The 23,647-nt window shown below is 44.8% G+C and overlaps 1 protein-coding gene across 1 annotated transcript in view; it reads right to left on the bottom strand.

The window, feature by feature from the left end:
- The window catches only part of P2RX7 (purinergic receptor P2X 7), a 39,800-nt gene extending 18,416 nt beyond the window's left edge, over positions 1 to 21,384 (bottom strand). The window contains exons 1-7 of the mRNA XM_004429996.3: positions 21,192 to 21,384; positions 9,648 to 9,816; positions 8,444 to 8,512; positions 7,379 to 7,451; positions 6,274 to 6,370; positions 2,902 to 2,982; positions 2,131 to 2,260 (exon numbers count right to left, since the gene is read on the bottom strand). Of these exons, the coding sequence (XP_004430053.1) occupies positions 2,131 to 2,260; positions 2,902 to 2,982; positions 6,274 to 6,370; positions 7,379 to 7,451; positions 8,444 to 8,512; positions 9,648 to 9,816; positions 21,192 to 21,316 (744 nt within the window). The 5' untranslated portion in view covers positions 21,317 to 21,384. The remainder of the gene's footprint in view (positions 1 to 2,130; positions 2,261 to 2,901; positions 2,983 to 6,273; positions 6,371 to 7,378; positions 7,452 to 8,443; positions 8,513 to 9,647; positions 9,817 to 21,191) is intronic.
- Between the last annotated feature and the right edge of the window lie 2,263 nt (positions 21,385 to 23,647).

Genomic DNA, 23,647 nt, shown 5'->3' with positions numbered 1-23,647 from the left:
GGTATTAAGCCAAGCACTCTACGTACTATAGTGAATATCTAATTTTTTGTCACTCAGCATCCAATTCTCCTTCTTCTGGTAAAAGCACCTGGAATTTTGGGGGGGAAACACCTCTCCCAACTCTCAGTAGTTTGAATGGGGCTGTCTCCTCACCCAGCTCCAGGAGTAGGCACATGACCCAGGCCAGACCAATCAGGATAGTGCCTAGACCTGGTGATTGCTTCAGGGGTAGGTATATGGCCCAAGGTAGACCAATCAGAGCCCTCCCTGAGACTTTTTTTGCCAGAACTATAGGAAAAGACGTCCTCTATTGGCTGGGACCACTAGCTATAGAGTGTGAAAGTCCAGAGCAGCATTGTCCAATATAGTTTTGTGCCATGATGAAATACTTTATATTCATGCTGCACAATACAGTAGCCACTGGTCACATGTGGCTATTGAACACTTGAAATGTGGCTGGTATGACCAAAGAAATAAATTTTTGATTTCATTTAAGTTTAATTTAAATAGCTGCATGTGACTAGTGGCTACCATATTGGACAGCACAGTTCTAGAGCTTTGGCTTTGCCTCAACCTGTGGAGAATCTGCCTGAGAATGACATAATCATTAAAGAAACAACCAAGAGTCAGATTCCTGAGGGCATCATTTGAATTTCTGGATGGAGCTATGCTTAAAGCTATCATACCCTTCATTCAGTCAACAAATATTGATTGAGTGTCCGTTATGTGTTGAGCGTTACAAGATAATTAACCAAAAAAAAAGACAAAGATCCCTGCCCTCGTGGAATTTACATTCTAGTCAGGGAAGACAGAAAACTAACAAATGGATATGTAAAATATATAGTGTGTCAGATAATGCTAGGTGCCAAGGATAAAAATAAACCTAGGAATGGCCATAGGACATGCTGGGATAGGGATGGAAATTGTCATTTTAAATGTAGTGGTAAAGGAAAAGCTTCAATGAGCTTATATTGGAGCAAATGTTGGAAGTAGGTGAGGGAGATAGCTACTGCTGTGTCTAGAGCAAGATTGTTCCAGGCAGAGGGAACAGCAAGAGAAAACGCTCAAGCTACGAACATGCCTTGGGTGTACTAGAAGGTCCATTCCCCCTGGTTGTTTTACATAAGCTAATATGGTTCCTTTTTTGCTTAAGCCTTGAGTTTGGTTTCTGTTATTTGCCCCCAAAATTACTTTTATATTTATTTATTTTTTGCCCATTCATTTGAGTTGCATTTCTATAACTTGTAACTGGAAGAATCCCAACTAATCCAAGTATGGTAGTCTGAATAATGGCCCCCAAAGATATTCCTAATCTCAGGTCCTAATCCCTTGAACCTCTGAAAGTGTTACCTTATATGGCAAAAGAGACTTTGCAGATGTGATTAAATTAAGGATCTTGAGATGGGGAGATTATCCTGGATTATCAAGGTGGGCCCTAAATTCTCCCTCTTTATAAGAAGGAGGCAGAGGGAGATTTGATGCAGAATAAGAAGTCAGTGTGACCACTGAAGCAAGATGCTGTGCTGCTGGCTTCGAAGCTGGAAGAAGGGGCTATGAGCCAAGAACTGGAAGGAATGAAGCTCTAGAAGGTAGAAGAGGCAAAGAAATGGATTTTCCCTTAGAGCCTCTGGAGGGAGCATGGCTCTGCTAATATCTTTTTATATTATTAACATGTTTTAATATTTTAGGTTAGAATTTATGAATGTTTTGCTGAGGTTCATTTATTTTTCATTTTTCCCCAGTTTTATTAAAAAATAATTGACATACATCACTGTATAAGTTTAAGGTGTATACCTGCTGATATCTTGATTTTGGCCCAGTGAAACTGATTTTGAACTTCTGACCTCCAGAAGTATAAAAAAATGTGTGTTGTTTTTAGGCCACCAAGTTTGTGGTAGTTTGTTACAGCAGCCACAGGAAATTAATACACCAAGTATCTCACTCATAGGGTTGTGGTAGGATTAGATGAGATAATGCAGGGAAAGTCTTTGGCACTGTGTGTGGATTTACTAAATGCTCAATAACGAGAACCACATGATTAACACCCAGTAGTCCAACCTCTTGGTCATTTGACATCTTCCATCTCCCAGCGCACACCCCCACACCTCACAGTACAAAGGCACCACCAACCTGAATTGCCACATCTGCAAAATTATCTCCTGTTTCTCGGAAGATATCTCCTAGTCGGAAAATGGGACACCGTGGATTCTGAGTCTTGTGAAAGGTACAAGTGATGTTTAAACCTGGCAAGACATTTCTCCTGCACATAATGAAAAGCAAACAAACATCACTATTGAAAACTGGGATCCATCTCTTTCATAGGTGTGAGCCAGTGTGGTAGCTGGACCTCCATGAGGTCCCCCAATGATCCCCACCACCCAGGATTCACACCCTTGTGTAGTCCCCTCCCACGTTGTACCAAGGTCGTTCTTTGTGACCAATAGCATATGGCAGAAGTGGTGGTGTGTCACTTCCAAGATTAGGTTGTAAAAGACTGCAGCTTCCATCTTAGTTACTATCTTGCTTGCTTGCTCGCTGTCTCTCTTGGATCATTTGCTCTGGGGGAAGCCAGTCACTATGTCCTAAGGTCACTCCAGCAGTCCTAGGGAGAGATCCCCGTGGTAAGGAACTGAGCCCTCCTGCGGACAACCAGGTGTGTGAGCTCAGAATAGGATTCTCCAGGGCCAGGTGAGCCCGGAGATGACTGCAGCCCCGGTTGACAGCTTGAGTGCAGCCTGAGAGACCCTGAGCCAGAACCACCCAACAAAGTCATTCCCAGATTCTTGATCCACAGAAACTGGGTGACATAATAAATGTTTGTTGTTGTAAGCCTCTAAGTTTTGGGGTAATTTGTTAAACAGCAGTAGATAACTAATATGGCCAGACATTCTAGGCACTTACGTGGTGTAATTGTGGCCAGGGAAGTCGATATTATTCTTGATGAGCACAGTGAAGTTTTCAGCACTGTTCAAGAGCGCAGGCCTAAGAGAGAGAACAGTGGGCCAATAGGACCAGAGGCTTCTGGTTTCTTGCTTTGGTCACTGCGACGAGTGAAGAGAAATGCAATCTAGTGGGCCAAACCTTCTAAAATTCTCCCCAGCTCCTCTAGGAATAATTTCTCCCTTCTTGAGACCCCACAGCATTTACTATAACACTTCTCACACTCTGATGTAATTATATGTTTAGGTATGTGCAGTGGTGTGCTGGTAAATGTTTAACAACTAGAGCTCCAAGAAAAAAAAAAAAAGCCCTGATATGTAGCATTTACTGATTATTGTGTTATAAATACTCCCACTGTGGCTGATTTCAAGCTACTAATGGGACATCACTGAATTTGGAGTTGTGAAGGGATGAGCATAATTGGCTCGGAGCTGGTACAAGCCAGCTCCAGCATGCCCTTGTTTGTATTTTTCCCAATAGGCTTGGCATTCCTTCAGGGCTGGGACTATAGTTTTCTTATTTTGGCATCCTCAGCCTTTAGCAGAGGGCCACACACATATAGTTGACTCTATCAGCCATTCTCTAGAGGCTCTGAGTAGCCTCTGTAAGTTAGAGGAACACAAATTCTAGACTGCAGGAAGGTCCACTCACTGTCCATCCATCCATCCATCCATTCAATAAATATTTACTATACTGGGGATGGGGCTTGGCCCTGGGAATATTTAGTGATGAACAAGACAGTCAAGGTTTTGTCCTTATGCAGTTGACAGTCTGTTAAAGATGGAGAGAACTGGCTGTGGATAAAAAGATACAGCTGCTACCTTGTTGCTTGGCATGCCTGAGTAGGTGGCGGGTATATATTGAGAGCAGCACAGGGAGAGGATGGAGGGTATTTGGAAGAGGGCACCAAAAATGATTTGCTTTTTATTCCGGGACTTCCAGAGCCCAGCTTTGGGTCTATTTGGGATATAGCTATGGTGAACAGTGTAATTTTTTGCCAGTCCAGCATCCATTTCCCCTCTGGAAGTAGCTCCTCAATTTTCTCCCTTTGCGGAAGCCAGGTTTCTTCCACTCTCAGTCCAGAGGGTTGGGTGAGGATGAGTCCATCTCCTGCCCATCCCTACAGCTCCCAGGGTGAGCAAGTGACCCAGAGCTGGCCAAACAGTGTAATCCAATCCTCTTGGCCACAGCGATTGGTTTGTAGATTTTCACATGACTTAGGCCAATGAGAACCTTCTAGGACTTTTGTAGGAACTATTGGAAAAGAAAAAATCCATGTCTCTAGGATTGTTAGTAGTAAGGACGGTGTAAACCTGGAGTTCCCTGGACCACAGTGTGAGGAGAGCCAAAATAGAAGAAAGAATAACTGGAGCGGAAAAAGAAGAGAGAGAGGGAATCTTAATGACATCAGTTGAGGCCTGGATCAAGCCTTGCCTGAAACCAGTACTTCTGGACTCTTCATTTACAGGAGTCAAAAACACAAGCCAAAAAATAACATTCCTTTTTTTTTTCTGTCACTTGCATTTAAAAAAATCTCATTTACGACAAATGCCTGCTATGTGCGGGAACCTTTGCCTGTAGAGCGTTCTAAATCTCACGCTTCCTGGACAACACTCTAAGAATCAGACGACTACAAGATCCCTTTTATTCCTTTCTCATTACGCTTATACCTTTCTGTCTGGAATTACAGCTTTCTGGGCACGTCTTATCTCTTCGGTTAGATTGCAAGAGACTTGGGACCTGCTCCATATCTTCTTGTATTTTACATAAAATTTAGCACAATATCTTGTGCATAGTTACATGTGAAATAAATATCTAACACCCACTATGTAGTAATGGATGTGTTGAAAGAATGATTAAATCCCTTCATATAATATACGAGGAAATCGCACTTCAGGGAGTTGCTTGCCCAAGGTCATGACCAGCACAATGGAGATGCATAGTATTTATCTGATGAATAAGTTGGTGACAGAGCCTGGACTGAAAACCAGAGGCAATCAAGAGGCCCCTTGCCTTGAAACAGGGACTATTTGAGTGTAGGCTGACTGGGCAATTCCTTCTGCGACAAAGAAACTTCCCTGCCCTAGAAATGAACCTGGGTGGTGCCATTAATGACTGAGGGCCAGACAGGCTGACACTGCCTAGTGCTTCCCACTCTGACGTGGGAAACCTTTGCCTGAACCTTCTAAAAAGTCAGCTTGGGGCAATCTTCTCTTTGCCCCACAGATGCTGATGGTGTGGTCCTGAGTCACATTCATCTAGGGCTGTACTCTCCAATGTAGTAGCCCCTAGCCATGTGTGGCTATTTAAATTAAAGTAAGTTAAAAATTCAGTTGCTCAGTTGCAGTAGCCGCATTTCAAGTGCTCAATCATGTGGCAAGTGGCTACCGTATTGGACAGTACAGGTACAGAACATTCCCATCATTGCAGAAAGTTCCACTGGACAGTGCTGGTCTAGAACCATCACACTTCTAGGGGCAGATCATTTGTGTGCGTGTCTGTGTGTCTGTGTCTGTCTGTGTGTGCATATGTGTGTGTTACTGAGCATTCACTATAAGCCAGGCATGGGGCTCACTTTGCAATCACTGTAAAAGTATCATTTCATTTAATTCTCCCAACAGCCCAGTGTGGTAGGTGCAATTATTATCCTCATTTTACAGATGAGGAAACTGAAACTCAGAGAGGTTAATTAAGCCACTTGCCCAAGGTCACACAGCAAGGATGTGTTACAGCCAGGATTTGAATCTAGGTCTCTCTGTTCTCTGCAGAAATGCAATCAGTCCCTGTGGTTTCTGAGATTTAACATCAATTTCTGCCTTCTGGGCCTGATCTTGAGTGTTAAAGAGAAGAATCAATACAGGGGACCACCAAATCTGTATGTTACCTGTGACCATTCAAGAAAACTTCCCTTCCCTCCCTCCCTCCTTTCCCTTTCTTTTCTTTCTCTTCCCTTCCTTTCCCCTTCCTTCCTTTTCTCCTTTCCTCCCTCCCACCTTCTTATTCTTAATCACTCAGTAGGGACACTGACCAGTCAGACCCTGCTGTAGCACTGGAGGTGCCCCAGGAGGTGCCGGAACAGCCAGGGGGGCAGGGGCACCCAAGGGTGCTTAGGGTGATAGCTATTTACCAGTTGGTACAAAATTAGTTCAATATTTTAACTAGTGTAGTCCTCCCAGAGACCACCACTAGCATGGCTGGCAAAGAGGATCACCATGCTGATAGGACCCAGGACTTTGGGGGCTTCGCTGAGAAGGGAAGCCAGAGCAGCGCCTGGCAAGGCCCCGTCTGCTTACTGCTGAGGGCCATGGTGTCTGTCCCCACCCTGCAACTCACCGGGGGGCCTCTTCCATTGCCTCGATGGGACACCAGGCGGAGACTTCACAGGTCTTCTGGTTCCCTTTGTACAGTACACATCTTCCAGTCTGGATTCCTGTGAGGGTCAAGGGGTCATAGAAGCACCTTGATGTGTGAAAAAACTGTGGGGAGGAAACTCTCCAGGAGGCACGTGATTAACTCAACCCAAGCAAGAGACTATACTTTTCAACCCAAGCAATGTTGGTTTCCGTGAATCCCAATCTGAACCACAAACTTACACAAGGCAAAACAACAAAGCAACACATCAAGCGGTAAGCTTTTATTAAAAAAGCATCACAGAGAACACAGAAAGACCATGGATGCTGTCGGTTCTTTTGGTTTCTTTGCAAGAAAAGATGCCTGAGAGGGGAGATGAACAGGGTGTATTCACTTGCCTGTATAAATGGGCTAGAACTTGGCTTCTAAATGGGTATCTGAGTCCTTCTAAGAGTATACAGTACGTACCAGGGAGGTGCAAAACCATGGAATAAACATGGCACATCTTCCTGGAACATCAGTGTCACTAACAGATTTCCGAGGAGAAAATTAAATAGTAAGTAACATTAAAATGATCTCTGTACCAGCTCAGGCACACGTGTGTTATGGAATAGAATATAACATTCATATGCCTTTTTGTGTATGTGTGTGTTATAACCACTGATGGTTTTTTCTTTTTCGTGGTAGTTTTTTTATTGTCATGTGCCTCTTCAAGTTAAAACACAAGATATGGAAATTCTGCAGGTTAATACGGGTATTGCACCCAGGTGGGAAAGTTTAGAATACTCAAATGAGTATTTTTTATGAATTAGATTTTCGATTACCATTCAATTTTTCTAACAATTAGAACCCTGTAGGTGCTAATTCGAGGTTTTCAGGAGCTACCCTCACTGGGGAATTAGAGTCATATTCATAGCAGCTCTGTGCTCTGAGGCCTAGGGGAGAAACAGGCTGTCTCACAGCCTGGTGATGGTGGAAGAAGGCAGCTGAGAGCCAGAGCTAAAGATCTGAACTTTAGGGCATTGCGAATGTCATTAAGATGCCAGACCATCCATCCCCAGGATTCCAGAAAAAAAACAGAACGTACCTTTGCTCTGCGGGTCCATCCATCCCTTTTTACAACCCCTGTCAGAGGAACAGAGCGTCCTGCGCGTGGGATACTGCAGGGAGGAGGACAGGATAGTGGGGAGTAAGCAATGTATGTCCCTAAGATACCGAAAAGTGGACGTCTATGTCCACACAAAAACCTGCATGTAGATGTTCGCAGCAGCCAAAAAGTGGAAACAGCCCCAATATCCATCAACCGGTGAATGGAGAAGTAGAATGTAGCGCATTTATACAACGGAATTTTATTTGGCCATAAAAAGGAATAAAGTACTGATCCACGCTACAGCACGAACGAATCTTGAAAACATGATGCTATGTGAAAGAAGCTAGACACAAAAGGCCACATATTGTACGATTCCACTTATACGAAATGTCCAGAATAGGCAAATCCATAGAGACAGAAGGTAGATCAGTGGTCGCCAGGGGCTGAGGGAAGGCGGGAATGGGGAGTGACGGCGAATGGCTATGGGGTTTCTCTTAGGGGTGATGAAAATATTCTGGAATTAGATAGTGATGATAGTTGCACAACATTGTGAATATAATAAAAACCACTGAACTGTACACTTTAAAGTGGTGGATTTTATGGTATGTGAATTATATCTCGATAAAAAATAAGAAATAAAAATCTAAAAAGCGGATGTCAGGGCAGCCAGGGACCACTTTCAGGGAGGGCCCGTGGGGTGGTGAGCAGGGGCCCTGCTCTGAGCAGCCCTGTGGCTGCAGAGCTGAGCGAAGCGGACAGGCACAGAGGCTCTGCAGGAAATGTGGAAATAAGGGATGCCAGCCAGTGCTCTCTCCTGGCGGAGAAAACGATGTCAGTCAGGTCTCAGGGCTGAGGACAGAATAAGGAGAAGAGAAACGAGATGACTTGGTTTATGCGTTATTCGACTGCCCGTTTCCCAGGGAGCAGGTTTAACGGCCAGTGCTAGGGAAACCAGAACGTGACATAGATGTGAAAATAGCCTCTGCTCTCTATCTTCCTCTGACCTGTGCCTCCCGCAAGAACTCTTATCACTCATCCAACCACTCCGGGTCCCCTCCTTACCTCAGGACACAACCCCCGCTGTTGGCCTTCTGTCTTGAGAAAGTTTGTCATCACAAAGAACGAGTTCCCCTGCAGAGAAAAAGGAGAGAAGGCAAATGCAAGGCCTTTGAGAAGCTGGAAAGAACTACTTAATCATAATAATGCAGTTTGCTAAGTGCCTGGGGGCGAACCTTCCCACTCTTCTGAGCTTCAGTCTAGAAATCAGGGTCCTGGAGCAACTCGGACCATGCAGGGGGCTTAATATCAAGGCTGGACTAGCCGCCCTGCTGAGCCGAGGGAGAGCAAAGGAACATTCAAACTGATTGAGTATTCATTTCCCATTCCAGCCTCAAAAGCAGCCTTTTCAATTTTTTGGACACAGTAAAATCCCATTGAATTGAAACTCAAGAGACCTGGGGAGGCGAAGGTGGGGGTGTGGGCTTCATCAGAACACTCCTCAGCTTATCCAGGACTTTAATTAAAGGGCAAGAGGGCATCCCACCACCTGGGAAATGGCTGGAGGTTTTAATGACCCACTGCTAGAAACAAACAGATAGCAGCTTGGGTTTTATGGTTTTGCAAAGCTTTCCAGCTTCCAGGGGCTGCAAATGTGCCCTTTTGTCCCTCCCGCCCCCCCATCTGTTCTTGGCTGTTCTCAGTCCCACTTTAATTTCTCCTCTTTGATAATTCTACTTTCAATTTTCCCTTTTGCAACTTTAGACAGCCACGTGCTCTTTCTCTGCGATCCACACCCTTCCTTTCTTTGTCGTCTGTATCCTTCCTTTGTGCAAAAACTTATCCAAGAGTGTTTTCCTAGAGACGTTTTTGTTGATAAAATGCATCACAAACAATATGGAATGGCTGGTCCTTTCTAGGCAGAAAGTTCTTTGCCCTTCTGAATCTAGGCAGACTTGATGGCCCTGCTTCTAAAAAGCTGTGTATAAATCAAATGTGAGTGAATCAAATCGTGTTTTAAATGCACCAGGGCACACTGCTATTTTGAGAAACCCTGTAGGACTTGATAAAGCAAAGAATCATCTCCTTTGAGCTGCTGGATCTGACCCAATTTTGCAATTTTTAGGTTTTCTCAGTTGGGATTTTCACAGAGCTTTTTAAATAGGGCCAATGTTTTTCTGGAGTGAGGCTCTAGGTCCCAGGGGAAGGGGATGAGGCCTGGTAACAGTAACCAGGGGCAAGTCCTGGGAGGATGCTGACAAGTGCTCACCTGCAAGAGGAAGGTGTAATCTGCGGTGTCAAAGACACTCTGCACCACCTTCTTCACTCCGTTCTCGGTGATCTCTTCTCTCACCTCTGCTATTCCTTTCACCTTGGTGTGCACAGAACTGATTAGAGGCTCTTTCCATTGGTACCGCCTGTCACTCACCAGGGCAAAGCTAAATGGCAGACACAAAAAAGTATCAATGGTTTTCTCCAGGGAGGCACAATGCAGTGGTTTTGGATGCAGGGTCCGAAGACTGCCTCGGTTCAAATCCTAGCTTTGCTGGGTGACTTTGGGCAAGTGACTTGCCTTCTCTGCAACTCATTTTGCTTACAGTGGCCTGAACACACTTTTAGAAACATGAATCAAATAGTTTTTAACCAAATCCCTTTTGTTGTTGTAAAAGTGTAAATTTCACAGAAAAGCACAAAGAACATGAAAAGCTTCCAACCTTCTCCCTCCCAGAGCTTAGACTTGAAACTTTGAGAGTAACTTCCAGAGATCTCTCTATGCCCACAGCTGGACACACAAACGTGACCATACTCCACACGCTGCTTTGTAACTTGCTATTTTTACTCAGCAACATGTTATTAATTCTTTCCAGGATAGTAATGATAAATGTATGATAGAGATAGATCTATGATATGTAATCATTTTTAATGGTTACAGAGTATTCTAGTAAAACCTGAACTAGTGTTCAGATTGGACAGATTGGAACATAAGAAATTGCCTGTTTTGTAGTGCAAAACAGTAGGATACTGGCAGTTCCACCTAGGAGGCGAGTTGTGATAATTCACCAGCCAGGCTCTTACTTAACTGGATGGATACTTAACTGGAACTTTTGTTCGGTTTTCTCAATTATAAACATATAAACATAAACATTTTTTTGGTAATTATGATATAGCTCTTACTATGTGCCAAGCACTCTTCTAGGCATATTTTAATAAGATACTAACTCTTTCAATTCTCATCCCCCCCAAAACAACCCTGTAAGGAAGGTACTGGTATTACTCCCACCTTATAGCTGAGCAAACTGTGCCATAGATGAAGTGAGCCTATGTTCACAGAGTGCTATAGATTGAATGTTTGTGACCCCCCCAAAATTCATATGCTGAAACCTAACCCCCAGTATGATGGTGTTTGGAGGTGGGGCCTTTGGGAGGGAATTGGGTCATGAGGGTGGAGCCTCATGAATGGATTAATGCCCTTATAAAAAAGACCCAGAAACCCCTCACCCCTTCCGCCATGTGAGGACACAGCAAAGAGATGGCCATCTAGGAACCAGGAAGCGGGTTCTCGCCAGACACCGAATCTGCCAGCACCTTCATCTTGGACTTCCCAGCCTCCAGAACTGTGAGAAATAAATGTGTGTTGTTTATAAGCCACTCAGTCTGTGGTATTTTGTTGCAGCAGCCCAGACAGGCTAAGGCACATAGTAAGCAGCAACACTGGCCCCACAGCTTATGTTCTTATGGATGCTTCTGTAAATGGAGTTGTTTTCTGAATTTCTTCTTTAGATTGCTCATTGCTGGTATATAGAAACACAACTGATTTTTGTGTGTTGATCTTGTACCTTGAAACTTGACTGAATTGGTTCATTAACTTTAACAGTTTTTTGGGAGTTCTTTGGGTTTCTCCATATATAGGATCATATCATCTGAGTATAAAGATAGTTTTACTTCTTCTTTTCCAATTTGGATGCCTTTTATTTCTTTTGCTTGCCTAAATGCTCTTGCTAGAAGTTCTAGTACAATGTTGAATAGCAGTGGTGAAAACAGGCATCCTTGTCTTATTCCTGATCTTCGGGGGGAAGCATTCAGTCTTCCTCCTTGAGGCTCAGTTTATTCTCTTAAGCACTATACTTCATTTCCTCTCTACCCTCCTGTTCCCTGTGGTCAGGCATGTACTTGCACAAGAATCTTTTCACATCTAAGGTGTTAAATCCTTAAGATAAATTTCTGGGTCAAAGGATGTACACATTTTATATCTCAATTTATTTTTCCAAACCACAAAAGGGTGAACCATTTCACACTTCCACCAGCAAAGCAAGAGTGCATACACCACCTTTTAAGAGGGCCTTGACAAACAAGAGTGTGGTTGTACGGGCTTGGCTGAGATAGCAAAGGGTCTGGACACCGTGTTGGGGGCACACAGCTGGAGGGATCAGAGCTCTTATTTTTGAAGAGGAGAAATACAATAGCAGGGTATAGCCATTTGAAGAGTGTCAAATAGAAAAGAGACCACAGAGCAGAACTCTAACCAAAGGGGAAAATTATGGGGAGATAGATTTTGGCTCAATGTAAGGAGGAAATGTCTAACAGAACAGGCTTTCCTGTGGTTGCTAGTTAGTGACAGTGATGATGATGATGATGATAATTTCCATTTATCTCCTCATCTCTCGCTCTCTGGTCTCCTCTCCATCTGCATTTTAACATCATTTCCCAACTTAAAAATAAACCCTCTCTGAACCCCACATTCTTCTACCACGACTTGCTGCCTCTCTTCTCTTCTCTTCTTGTAAATGTTACCCTATCTGGGAAAAGGGTCTCTGCAGAAAGGAACCAAGTCCTTTGAAAGAGTGAGTCACCACATTCATTTCCACATCTCCATTCACTCCTCTGCCCACTCCAGTCTGGCTCCCGCCCCCACCACTTCTCTAAAGCTTCTCTTGCCAAGTAAACAACAACGTCATCATCACTAAATGCAATAGACACGTCACAGACCTATCTTCCTGGAACTCTCAGCAGCGTTTGACGCCAATGACCATGCACCCCCTCCCTCCCTTTTTTCCTTTAGCTTCCTGGAATCCACATTCTCCTGACTTTCTTTGGATCTCCACGACCATCCCTTCTGATAATCTTTCGGGGGCTTCTGTGCTTCCCATCACTTAAAGGTTAGCATTCCTCAGGGTTTGTTCAAAGCCCTCTTGCCTTCTCATCTACATCGTCTCTTGCTGGTCAGTTGCAGCTACTTCCACGGTGCTAGTTACCATCTATATGCTGGTGATATGTAAATCTATTTCTCCAGCTCCAGATTCATATATCCAACTACCCACTAAGCATCTACATTCGTGTGTCCCGTAGACATCTCAAACTCAATGCCTTCAGTTCTAAACTCATCTTCCACCCCAAATGGGCTTTTTCTCCCACATTTCCTATCCCAGTAAGTTCCTCCTCCTTGCCCAAGCCAGAGACATCGCGCACTCCTTAACTCATCCTTTCCTTCATTTCCTCTCATCCATTCAATTGTCAAATCCTATTGTTTTATCTTCCTAAATTCAAATCCATCTACTTGTATACCACTGTCACTTTCTCAGTCCAGGTCACCATCAACTCTCACCTGGAGTACCCCATAGCTGCCTAAATGGTCTCTCTCCCTCCATTTGCACTCCTGTCTCCTCCATTCTCTATGTTACTTTAGTCAGAGCTTGGACTCTAGAGCGAGACGCTTGGGTTCAGTGTTACCACTACCGCTCTACCACTTACTAGGTGCGTGGCCTTTTGTAAGTCATTTAACCTTACTGAGTCATCACTTCTTCTATAATAAGGTGATGTTACTATTATGTTGGGCAGGATTTCTAATTCTAAATAACAGAATCCACTCTGCTGAGTTTAAGAAGAAAGATTGTCTGAAAAAAGCAAATCTGTAGAGGCAGAGAGTAGATTAGTGGTTGTTTGGGTCTGGGGGGTAGGAATGAGGAGTGACTGCAAATGGGAATCAGGGATCTTATTGGGGTGATGAAATGCTCTAAAACTGGATTATGGTGATGGTTGCACAACTCAGCAGATTTACTAAAAATCATTGAAGTGTATGCTTAAAATGGATGATTTTATGCTAGACAAATTATATCTCAATAAAATTATTTAAAAAATAAAGGAAGAAAGAGATTTTTAAAGGATGTTAGGCCATTCATACAGTCTCCTGGAGGACCAAAAACCAGGCTAACTTAGACACTACATAGCTAGGAACAACCTCCAGGGAACAGAGAAAACACCGCCAGCCATTGCTGAGCTCTAAAGTGGGAAGTCACAAACACGGGGCAGCCTCTGTCAATCACATTCTGCCCCGTGGCAGGCAGACTTCTAAGATGACTGCAATATTTCCTGTATCTTGGTAGTCACATCTTGCCTAATCCCCCACACTTTGAGTATGATGGATATACTTTCAACATTAGGTTACATTATACAGTTGACCTTAAGACAGGAAGATCATCTGGGCGGGCCTGACCCAATCACATGAGCTGTTTAAGAGCAGAGAGTTTTCTTTGGCTGATCCCAGAAGTTAGAGATTTGAAGCATGAGAACAATTCATTGTGTCATTGCTGGCTTGAAGAGGGAAAGGGCATGGCAAAAAATGCAGGTGGCCCCTAGGATCTGAGAGCAGCCCCTGACTTACAAGCAGCAAGGAAACAGACCTCTCAGTCCTATAATTGTCAGGAATTGAATTCTGCCAACAACAAGAATGATCTTGGAAGTGAATTTTTCCCCAGAGTCCCAAGGTTAGAACTCAGTCCAGCCAACACTTTGATTTCAACCTTGTGAGACCCCGAGCAGAGAACCCAGGCACACCATGCCCAAACTGCTGACCTAGAGAACTGTGAGCTAATAAGTGGGTGTTGTTTTGTGCCACTAAGTTTGTAGTAATTTGTTACACAGCACTGGAAAACTAATACAGCCCTTTCCTCCATGGGGAAGCTCACAGCCAGCAGAGGGCCAGAGCAGGGTCTCTAAAGCATGGGGTCCAGGGAAGGGGTCCCTATTGTGTGGGTCAAGGATGGTACTGCCTCCAAGCATTCCTAAAGATGAATTCTGCTCATGCCCACGACCCCATGTCATTCCCTGTATACCAAAGTGTTGCACAGCACATGTGTTCGAAAAGCTTGGGTCTCATGCGTATGTCCTAGCTGCAAGGGAGGCTGGGAAATTAAGTTGTGACATGTAGTCGAGAGGTGGAGCCCATAACATGGGAATTTCCCCATAGTTATGCTGTTCAAATCATGACTACCCACCATGAGAACCAATCTTGTAGGATTATTTATGATGATCAAACAGGCTAATACATGTCACAAGCTAAAAACAGAACCTGACCCATGCTAAGTACTCAGTAGGTGTTACCATATTGAAAACAGAAAGCTCTCTCTAAAACAAAAATATGAGCATAAAACCCTTAATGTTTTCCATATGGTTGAAAATTTTCATAATAAAGTGTTGGTGGTGGGGTGGGGAAGACTCTTCATGCTTTCCCAGTGTCCTCAGGATGAAGTTCGAGGTTGTTCACAATCTGATCCCTGCTGGCTTCTCCAGTCCCACCTTTGCCTCCCCTTCTGTGGCATTTTGCACATCAGCCAGCTGACACACGTGCAGTCCTGTGAACAATCCATATAATCTGGTCCTTCCTCTTCCCAGCACTGTGCTAAGAACCCAGGAGGGCTGGAAGATTCCTGCCCCGGGTGGGAGGCTAGGCTAGAGTGGTGGTGCCCGGAAGCCTGTGGGTGCGTGAGAGCTGGTCCACAGAGAAGCCTGCACCGCTCCACAATGAAATGAGAAAACCAGGACAACAAGGCAAGCTCTTCATAAAGCTAAATTCATTCGTTTGAAAGGATCGTGCTTATTTTTTTTAGACTACGTGCTTCCAGCTTTTTTAATGCTTTGGTTTAGACAGTAATGAAGGGATGCTGCTAGATGGTCGTAGTCGGGGTATTTTAATAGCTTGCTTGACATCGTTAACAATGCTATGTTAGTTGGCAAGCTTACCTCTCCTCAGTCGTCCTCATGTCAGTAAAAGGCATCATCATCTACCAAGAAACCTACAGTCATCTTTCACCTCCTATCAAATCCATCAGTTCTATGTCCAAACATATCCCAACTTTTCCCACTTCTCTCCAGCTGCACCATCCTACCAAGTCACCATCTTCTCTCACCTGGGTGACTCCAGCAGCCTTCTCACTGGTCCCCCCGACCATCACCCTTGCCCCATACAATGTACATTCTGCACAGTGGCCTGAACACGCTTTTAGAAACATGAATCAAATAGTTTCACTCCTCTGTATAAAACTTTCCAGTGACTTCCCATGACGTTGAGAAACAAATCCCGACTCTTCCCGTGGTCTGGCCCCTGCCTACCTTTCTGACCTGGGCTCCTACTCCTCCCTCCTGTCTCACGGGGTTCTGGAACATGCTGTCCTTCTGGCTGTTCCTTTTTTTGCTTCCAGACATTTGCATTTGCTATTCTTTTGGTCCTACGTGTCAAATGGCTGGATTCTTCTCCTCCTAAAGGGGGAGTCTCCTCCTGAAGTGGGTCTTCTCTGGACCCTGCCATCTCTATCACATCACCCAGGGGTCCAGGGAGGGATGAGAATGGGGCAAATCTCTTCATATTTCTGTTGCCCTGAAGTGGCAGGGGCCATAGGGGCCATGCCAAGGTTGGATTTGCCCCTCCCCAGCCTCTCGTGCCTGCTCCCACCTCCATGGTGAACTCACTTCCACTCAGCTGGAGGAGGCCCAGCCTCACAGGTGTGTGGCTACCCTCCAACGAAGCAGGCAGCCAGCCAGGATCTACATTTTAAGGGCCACAAACTAGCATAACAGCACCGTCGCCATGGTGACAGACAGCCTGAGGCTGTGTAGGACAATATTGAGTTTGCTGTTGGCCTAGTGGAGGTTGACCAGGTGAGGGAGAAGCAGTTGTGAGTGGAGTTTGTTCTCCTGTTTCTCTCTCAACCTTCCCTAGTCTTCCGTATTCATTGGAAAAGCTTCTGAGAGGACTAGTCTCCAGGGAGAGGGAAATCTTCACAAGAGAATGCAAATATCTTTTACTTATCTGCTTAAAATCCTCCTATGGCTTCTCAACTCACTCAGAATAAAATCCAAAGAACTCAGAGTGGCCTTCAAGGACCCGAATGGTCTGCCCTCTCTCCCCCACCTATGTTACTTCTCCAACTCACCTACAACCTCTCTTTCACTACCTTGTTCACTCTGCTCCACCCACACTCACTTCCTTGCTTTTCCTTGAACAGCCTATCAAATCTCCACTTCAGGGCCTTTACACTTGCTGTTCCCTCTTCTCCCAGATACTTCATAGCTTGTTCCCTCTCTTAGTACAGTTCTCAGCCCAAATTTCTCTACCACACATATGTTTACACCTGCCCCTCATCGTTCTCTTTCCTCTACCCTGCTTTATTCTTCATAGCACTTATCACCGTCAGACATTTTATGATGTCTCTTTGCATTTTTGTATCATGTCTCCCTCCTCCACTGGAATATAACCCCATGAGTTGCAGGAACTTTGTTTCACTCACTGTTATAATCTCTGGCGCCACTGAACGGTGCTTGACTCATAGCAGATACTCTAAAATTTATTTGGGGAATGAATGAGTAATGGAGAAGGACAAGCTCATGGGATGCTCATCCCAGCCTCCCTCCTTGTTCTTCACTTGCCCTGGCCAACTCAGAAAGACGAAGAAGATCATGGTGAAGAAGGAAGAACAATTGGCCAAGGAGTGAGAAGACCCAGTGTCTGGGCTTTCTCAGTCTGACAGGTAACCAATTCAGCAGTGTGATTTGTGGGTTAAGAGCATTGGCTTTGGCTTCGAATCCCTTTCAAAACCCACTTTCTAACTGGATGATCTTTTAGAATTTAACTCCATCTTTCATAGCTTCTGTTTCCTTATCTGTAAAATAATGAAAAGAATACCTATGTCCCAGCATATCAAATGAGATGATATAAATAAAGCCAACAAAAAAGGAAGTTATTTTTATTGTCATTCAGGTTTTTTTTTTTTTGGGGGGGAGGAGATCAGCCCTGTGCTAACATCTGCCAATCCTCCTCTTCTTTTGCTGAGGAAGACGGCCCTGGGCTAACATCTGTGCCCATCTTCCTCCACTTCATATGGGACGCCGCCACAGCACGGCTTGCCAAGCAGTGCGTCGGTGCGCGCCCGGGATCCGAACCAGCGAACCCCGGGCCGCCACAGCGGAGCGCGTGCACCTAACCTCTTGCGCCACCGGGCCGGCCCGTCATTCAGGTTTTTGAATCTCATTTTTCCTGGGAGTATAATCATCATTATCCCAACTCATCGAGGCCAGAGGATAAAACAGAATCATAGGTTAGAAAACTCTATGGAATTCCAGGAACTGATTCTCAGAGGAAATTTCTGTTGAGAATACCAAGGGCCCAGCCTTGGCAATAACCTGGGGCCGAGTCTTCACAGCCCAGGTGCAGGGCTGAGACAAGCCAGGGATAGAGCAGTAGCCTTCAGAAGTCCCTGGAATTTCTGGCTTTTGGAAAGACCTTGTAATGGATGCTTGGTTTTTGTCTGTCTCTCTCACCCCATTCCCCACTTTCTTTTCCCATTTCCTCTGGCAACTGAATTCTTCTTTCCTGAGGAAAAGATACTGGATGTGGTTCAGGTCGGGCTCATTCTGCTCTGCTGATCTCTCCCTACTTCCTGCCACAAGAGGGAGCACATGACCCAGGGCTGGCCAGGCAGGTGACACCAAGCGCCTAGCCACAGTGATTGGCTCAGGGATGGATACGTAACTCAAGCCCAACCAATCAGAGTCTTTCCTGGAACTTTCCTGCCAGAGCTATCAGGAAAGACTTGTTTGTTCCTCTGGGATTGCTAAAAGGGGAAGATATGAGTGCGCTGTCTCACTACGTAGAGAGCCTATTCAAGAAGAAAGCCAAGTAGAGCCAAGAGACCCAGCCCTGATGACACAGTTTGAACTTTTATAACCATCCATGTCTGATCTCTTCCACTGCCCAGTTACTTGGCAATGAATTCCCTGTGTGGTTTGGTGGCTAACTTGAGTTAGGTTTCTGTCACTTACTATCCAAACAATTCTGACTAACACAGACTATTCAGCATCCTGTCCATACACTTCCGCCACCCTGGAAGCTGGAGCCACTTGACCCCACCTGTAGCTGCCTCCCCTGCCTTTAGCTCCAGATCTGAACTTGGTTGTGAGGGACTATGAGAAGCCAATCAGCCTCTTGTCTTACTTCCTCTATTGCCAGTCCCTGTCTTGTACCCCAGTTTCAATAACTGAGGCCCTATCTCACTTGATGATCCTGGATCTCTGCCTTTTCAGCCCTAGAATGGACACATCTGAACCCAGAACCCCATGGCCAGAACCATCACCTGCTGCCGTATATCCTGAATATTATCTTAGTCTAGACTTCCACCTATGGTCCATACCAGTCCTATTTGATGCTAATTGTGGGTCTACCCATTTCACAGGTGGCCAAGTTACGCTTACATCAACATGAGACCTCACAGTACAACTTAAGGCAGCACTTCCCAAGCTGTGTTCCATGGGACTCCATTCAGTGAGATGTAAATAGATTTTCCATTAACACAGAAGAAAAAAGCAAAGTTAGCAATATTTTTTCTTCAATTTTATATTTTAAGATATAAACAATGAAGAAGCATTTTACATGGGGGTTATCTTCTAAAGTCAGCACTTAAGGTAAAAATTGTGTCTCGTCAAAATTGCCTTTGGTAAACCCTTAAATTTTCCACAAAGCATAGCAAACAGACCTTCCACCTCTCAGTGATTTCATCAGACCCAATTTTTCCTCCAGCTCTGGAACAAGTTGCTGTTTTTCCAGTTTTGCTCCAGGTGAAAGTGAAGGAGTTGGCTTATTTTAAGGTATATGTTGGGTGGAAAATCTGTATCTAGATTCATAGGTAGGGCGGCAGGATGCTCACTTGGTGAGAAGCATGTGAGAACAGAGACTGACCGAGGGAATCCCAACTCAAAAGCATCCATCTCACACTTACTCCAGAGCCCAATCACTGAATCATTGCACTGTTTAAATGGCGCTCTCGCTCCATGCTCCCGTGGAACATGTGTAACTGAATTTGAGGGCATTGAACGCATGTAAAATAAGATAAGACTTCACCATATGAAAGAAAAATATTTATCATTTTATAGATGAGGAAACCAAGGCTCAAAGAGGTAAAGAATTTTTGAATCCATGTTTGCAGATCTCAAATCACAAGCTTGGGTGTGGTTACTCTGATGGTCAAAAGAGAGGATGTATACAAAAGTACCTATTATATTAAAAAAGATTATTTTAAAAAATAGCTACCATTTATGGAGCTCTTACCCTATGCCAGGCATCGATAAGGGCTCTTCATGCCTTTTCTTGTTTGATTATCACACAACAACTCTATGAACAGATGCAGAAACTGAGGCTCAGAGAGGTTAAGTGACTTGGCCAAGGAAGCTTAGCCAGGATGATAGAATAGGTTGCTCTAACCCTTAGCTAGTAAACTATGCTGTCTTTCTACATAGATGCAAGTTATCATCATCACCATCATCACAAAGAGCAAGGGGGCATTAGCCACTAGGGAAATGTGAACCAAAACCACAATGGGATACCACTTCACAACTCACAGGATGCTTATAATCCAAAAGACAGACAATCACAAGTGTTGGTGAGCATGTGGAGAAATTGGAACATACATTGCTGGTGGGAGTATGAAATGGTGCAGCTGCTGTGAGAAACAGTTGGATGGTTCCTCAAAGGGTTGAAAATAGAGTTACCAAATGATCCACCAATTCCACTCGTAGGTACATACCCAAGACAGCTGAAAACATGTTCATGCAAAAATGTGTACATGAATGTTCATAGCACAATTATTCATAATAGCAGAAAGTTGGAAACAACTCAAATGTCCACCCAAAAGTGTTATATCCATGCAATGGAATATTACTCAGCCATAAAAAGGAATTAAGTAGAGATACATGTTCCAACATGGATAAACCTTGAAAACATGATGCTAAGTGGAAGGACCCAGTCACAAAGGACCACATATTGCATGATTCCATTTATATGAAATATCTAGAATAAGCAAATCCATAGAGACAGAAAGGAGATCAGTGGGTACCTGGAGTTGCAGGGGAATAAGAGGATTGGGAACGATGGCTAAGAGATGTGGGGTTTCTTTTTGAGGTGATGAAAATGTTCTAAAATTGTGGTGATGATTGCACAACTCTGTGAATATAATAAAAACCACTAAATTGTACAGTTTAAATGGGTAAGTGGTATAGTATGTGGATTATATCTTAATAAGCTGTTGGGGGAAAAAAAGAGCAAGGGGAGCCTTCTTGACGTTGAAGAGGACCTAAAGTTACATTTACAAGTCTGGTCCTATTCCTTCCCCTAAGCAGTGATGACTCAGAGAGATGCCAGCATTATCACCGGGCGTGCCCTGAATCCTCGCCTCCTTCCTGGGAATCCAGGGTTGCCCTGCATTTCCCACTTTCCCCAGACACGCCCTGCCTGGCTTGCCCCAGCAGGCCTGGAGTAGAACCCAAAGTGTCACACTCATCTCCCGTGGCTTCTCTCTGCAGCAGACTGGCACTGCTTCCTCCCGCCTACTGCTTCCTCCCCCCGCAGCTCACCCCCAGCTTGCTGTGAAATGCACATCTCAGATTTTAAAACCACGTGGAAATTCAAGATGTGCACCAGAAGCTGCACCTTGGGATTTTCTGTGCTGTCAAACACTACAGAGATTTGGGGTCATCCCCACACCCCACTTACATAACGTAGGAAAAGACGATCAGGTGGCAGATCCACTTAATGGTGCCATAATTCATGCTCTGGATCCGGGTGACTTTGTTTGTTTCATACTGGAAAACATCACTCCAGCTGCAGCAGGCTGCCATGGTGAAATGCTCGCTCTCTGCTCACTGGGGGCTGGACCAGGGCTCAACCCTCACACAAGGGCCACAACAGGACCACCAGTAAGAAGGAAATGAAACGACTTGATTCTTAGCAGGAGCCTTTTAAGTTTGAGCTCCTCCAATGACAGCAGAGTGGGGGCGGGCCCTGGCAACTGCCCCAGATGTGGCTGGAGATAAACAAGAAAAGCCAAGTCTTACAGTCCTGCCTGGCAGATGACCCCGCCCCAGCTGGCCTCCCCCGGATGCCTGCACAAAGATGGTGTTCAAAGGAAGGGCATTTTTAGAATTCTGCCTATCCCCTTTTTCCTTTCACTTTTTTGGACTCATTTCAGTTGGGGGAAAGGGGCAGCCCTTCAAATGTCAGGAGACCCAGTGCTTCCCTCGTGCCTTAGTAAAGGGCCTAGATTTTTCCATTGCCTCAAGCCCCACTCAAGAGATTGATTGATTCATTTCTACAACCCTTTATTCAGACCCAGCTGTATATGAACACTGAGTGAATGAAGGTTTCTTTCTCTCCTCCCTCCCCCGACTTCCTCACAACACTCAGGTCTGTAGATGGTGGGGGAATCAGATTTGCTGGGGGGTGGGAGGAGAGGAGGACTTTATTTCTATGCCAGATGTTTCCTGCGTGACCTGCTAGGTCCACTCTCCGCCCTGTTCTGTGTCCCAGGAGGACCACCCATGACCTAGGCCAATCAGCCTAAGACTGCCAGAAACAAACTTGCCGTCCAACAAGATTAGGTTTATTGACCCATTCAGTGAGAGAGAGCACGGGCGCCAGAGGAGCTGTGGGGCATCATCAAACAAAGGGACAGAGTTATCAGAGGATTCTGGGGGATGGTGGAGTTTAGATTAAATTTAAATGAAACCCAGTTTTGATAGGTTCAAAGCAAAGCACGTTTGTATAAAACAGTCAGCTTCAGCTCTGAATAGCAAAGAGGATCCAGGGCCTTGTTTCCTTGGAAGCAATAAAACTATAATAGATGTTGAATATTGCGTCCAGAATCCCTTTATCTGAAGCTCTGCACCTTAGGTGCAGATCGAAGCTGCTTCTCGCTTCTCTGTGTGAAGGTGACTTGGGTCCTCCAGGCAAAAATGGAATATTTCATTCTTACCGATGCAATTTCAAATAGCAAAGTTTCTGATAGACTTTGATTTTAGAGGACAACATTTCTCGGTAAGTAAGAAAGCAACAGTCTCTCACTCAAAAGATGGGGGGTATTATCATTTTACAAAAAATGGGGGTATTATCATTTTACAGCTACAGAGCAATATTTTTTCCTGTTCTCTTTGTGGTGGACTTTATCCATTTCTTTACTTTTCCATTTTTTACTTTTCCAGTTTAAGCTAAATTTGACATTCTCACCCATGTGAGCTGCGTCAGGGGCTCCCTTACCTTCTGGCTCCCAGTTCAGGAGACTGGAGAACAGGAGGACAGTGAGGTTGGATGTGAATATTCCTGGCTCCTCTCCTCCCAGTTGCACATGGCAGGGCTTCTGAGCACCAATCCCTCCTTCAGGCCTCGGGGTGGTAAGAGCCCCCTGCTGTTGCCAGTCCTGGCAGCTCATCATCCTTTATTACTTTTTCTTTTTCTTTATTTTTTTTTTTGTGAGGAAGATCAGCCCTGAACTAACATCTGCCAATCCTCCTCTTTTTGCTGAGGAAGACTGGCCCTGGGCTAACATCCATGCCCATCTTCCTCCGCTTTATATGGGATGCCGCCAGAGCATGGCTTGCCAAGCAGTGCGTCGGTGCATGCCTGGGATCCGAGCTGGTGAACCCCGGCCCACTGCAGCGGAGCGTGCGCACTTAACCACTTGCGCCACCAGGCCGGCCCCTTTTATTACTTTTTCTTAACACTGCCAGCACCTTTGTAAATGGTTCCTTCGTTAGTTACCCCACTGGAGTACACCATCGCTTTCCTACCAGCACTCTGAGTGATACAGTAATCTTCATGTGGATCAAAGAAGAGATCTACAGGGCAGTAAAGCCTCATGGTTAGAACATCGGTGCTGAGGGACAAATTGCCTGGTTTCTGATGTCCCATCTTACCACCTCTGTGACCTTGGACAGCTATTCATTCCCAAAAGCACCAGTCACTAGTGGATGTAGAAGTGAACAGGCAGACAACCCAAATGTCCATCAACAGATGAATGGATAAACAAAATGTAGTATATCCATCCATTGGAATATTATTCAGCAATAAAAAGGAATGAAGTACTGATACCTACTACAACATAGATGAACTTTGAAAAGATTATGCTAAGTGAAAGAAGCCAGACACAAAAGGCCACACATTGTATGATTCCATTT

Source organism: Ceratotherium simum, chromosome 35, assembly GCF_057802395.1.
Source record: "Ceratotherium simum simum isolate JZ-2026a chromosome 35, ASM5780239v1, whole genome shotgun sequence".
NCBI classification, from domain to species: Eukaryota; Metazoa; Chordata; class Mammalia; order Perissodactyla; family Rhinocerotidae; genus Ceratotherium; species Ceratotherium simum.
This window is presented reverse-complemented; position numbering and strand designations above follow the sequence as displayed.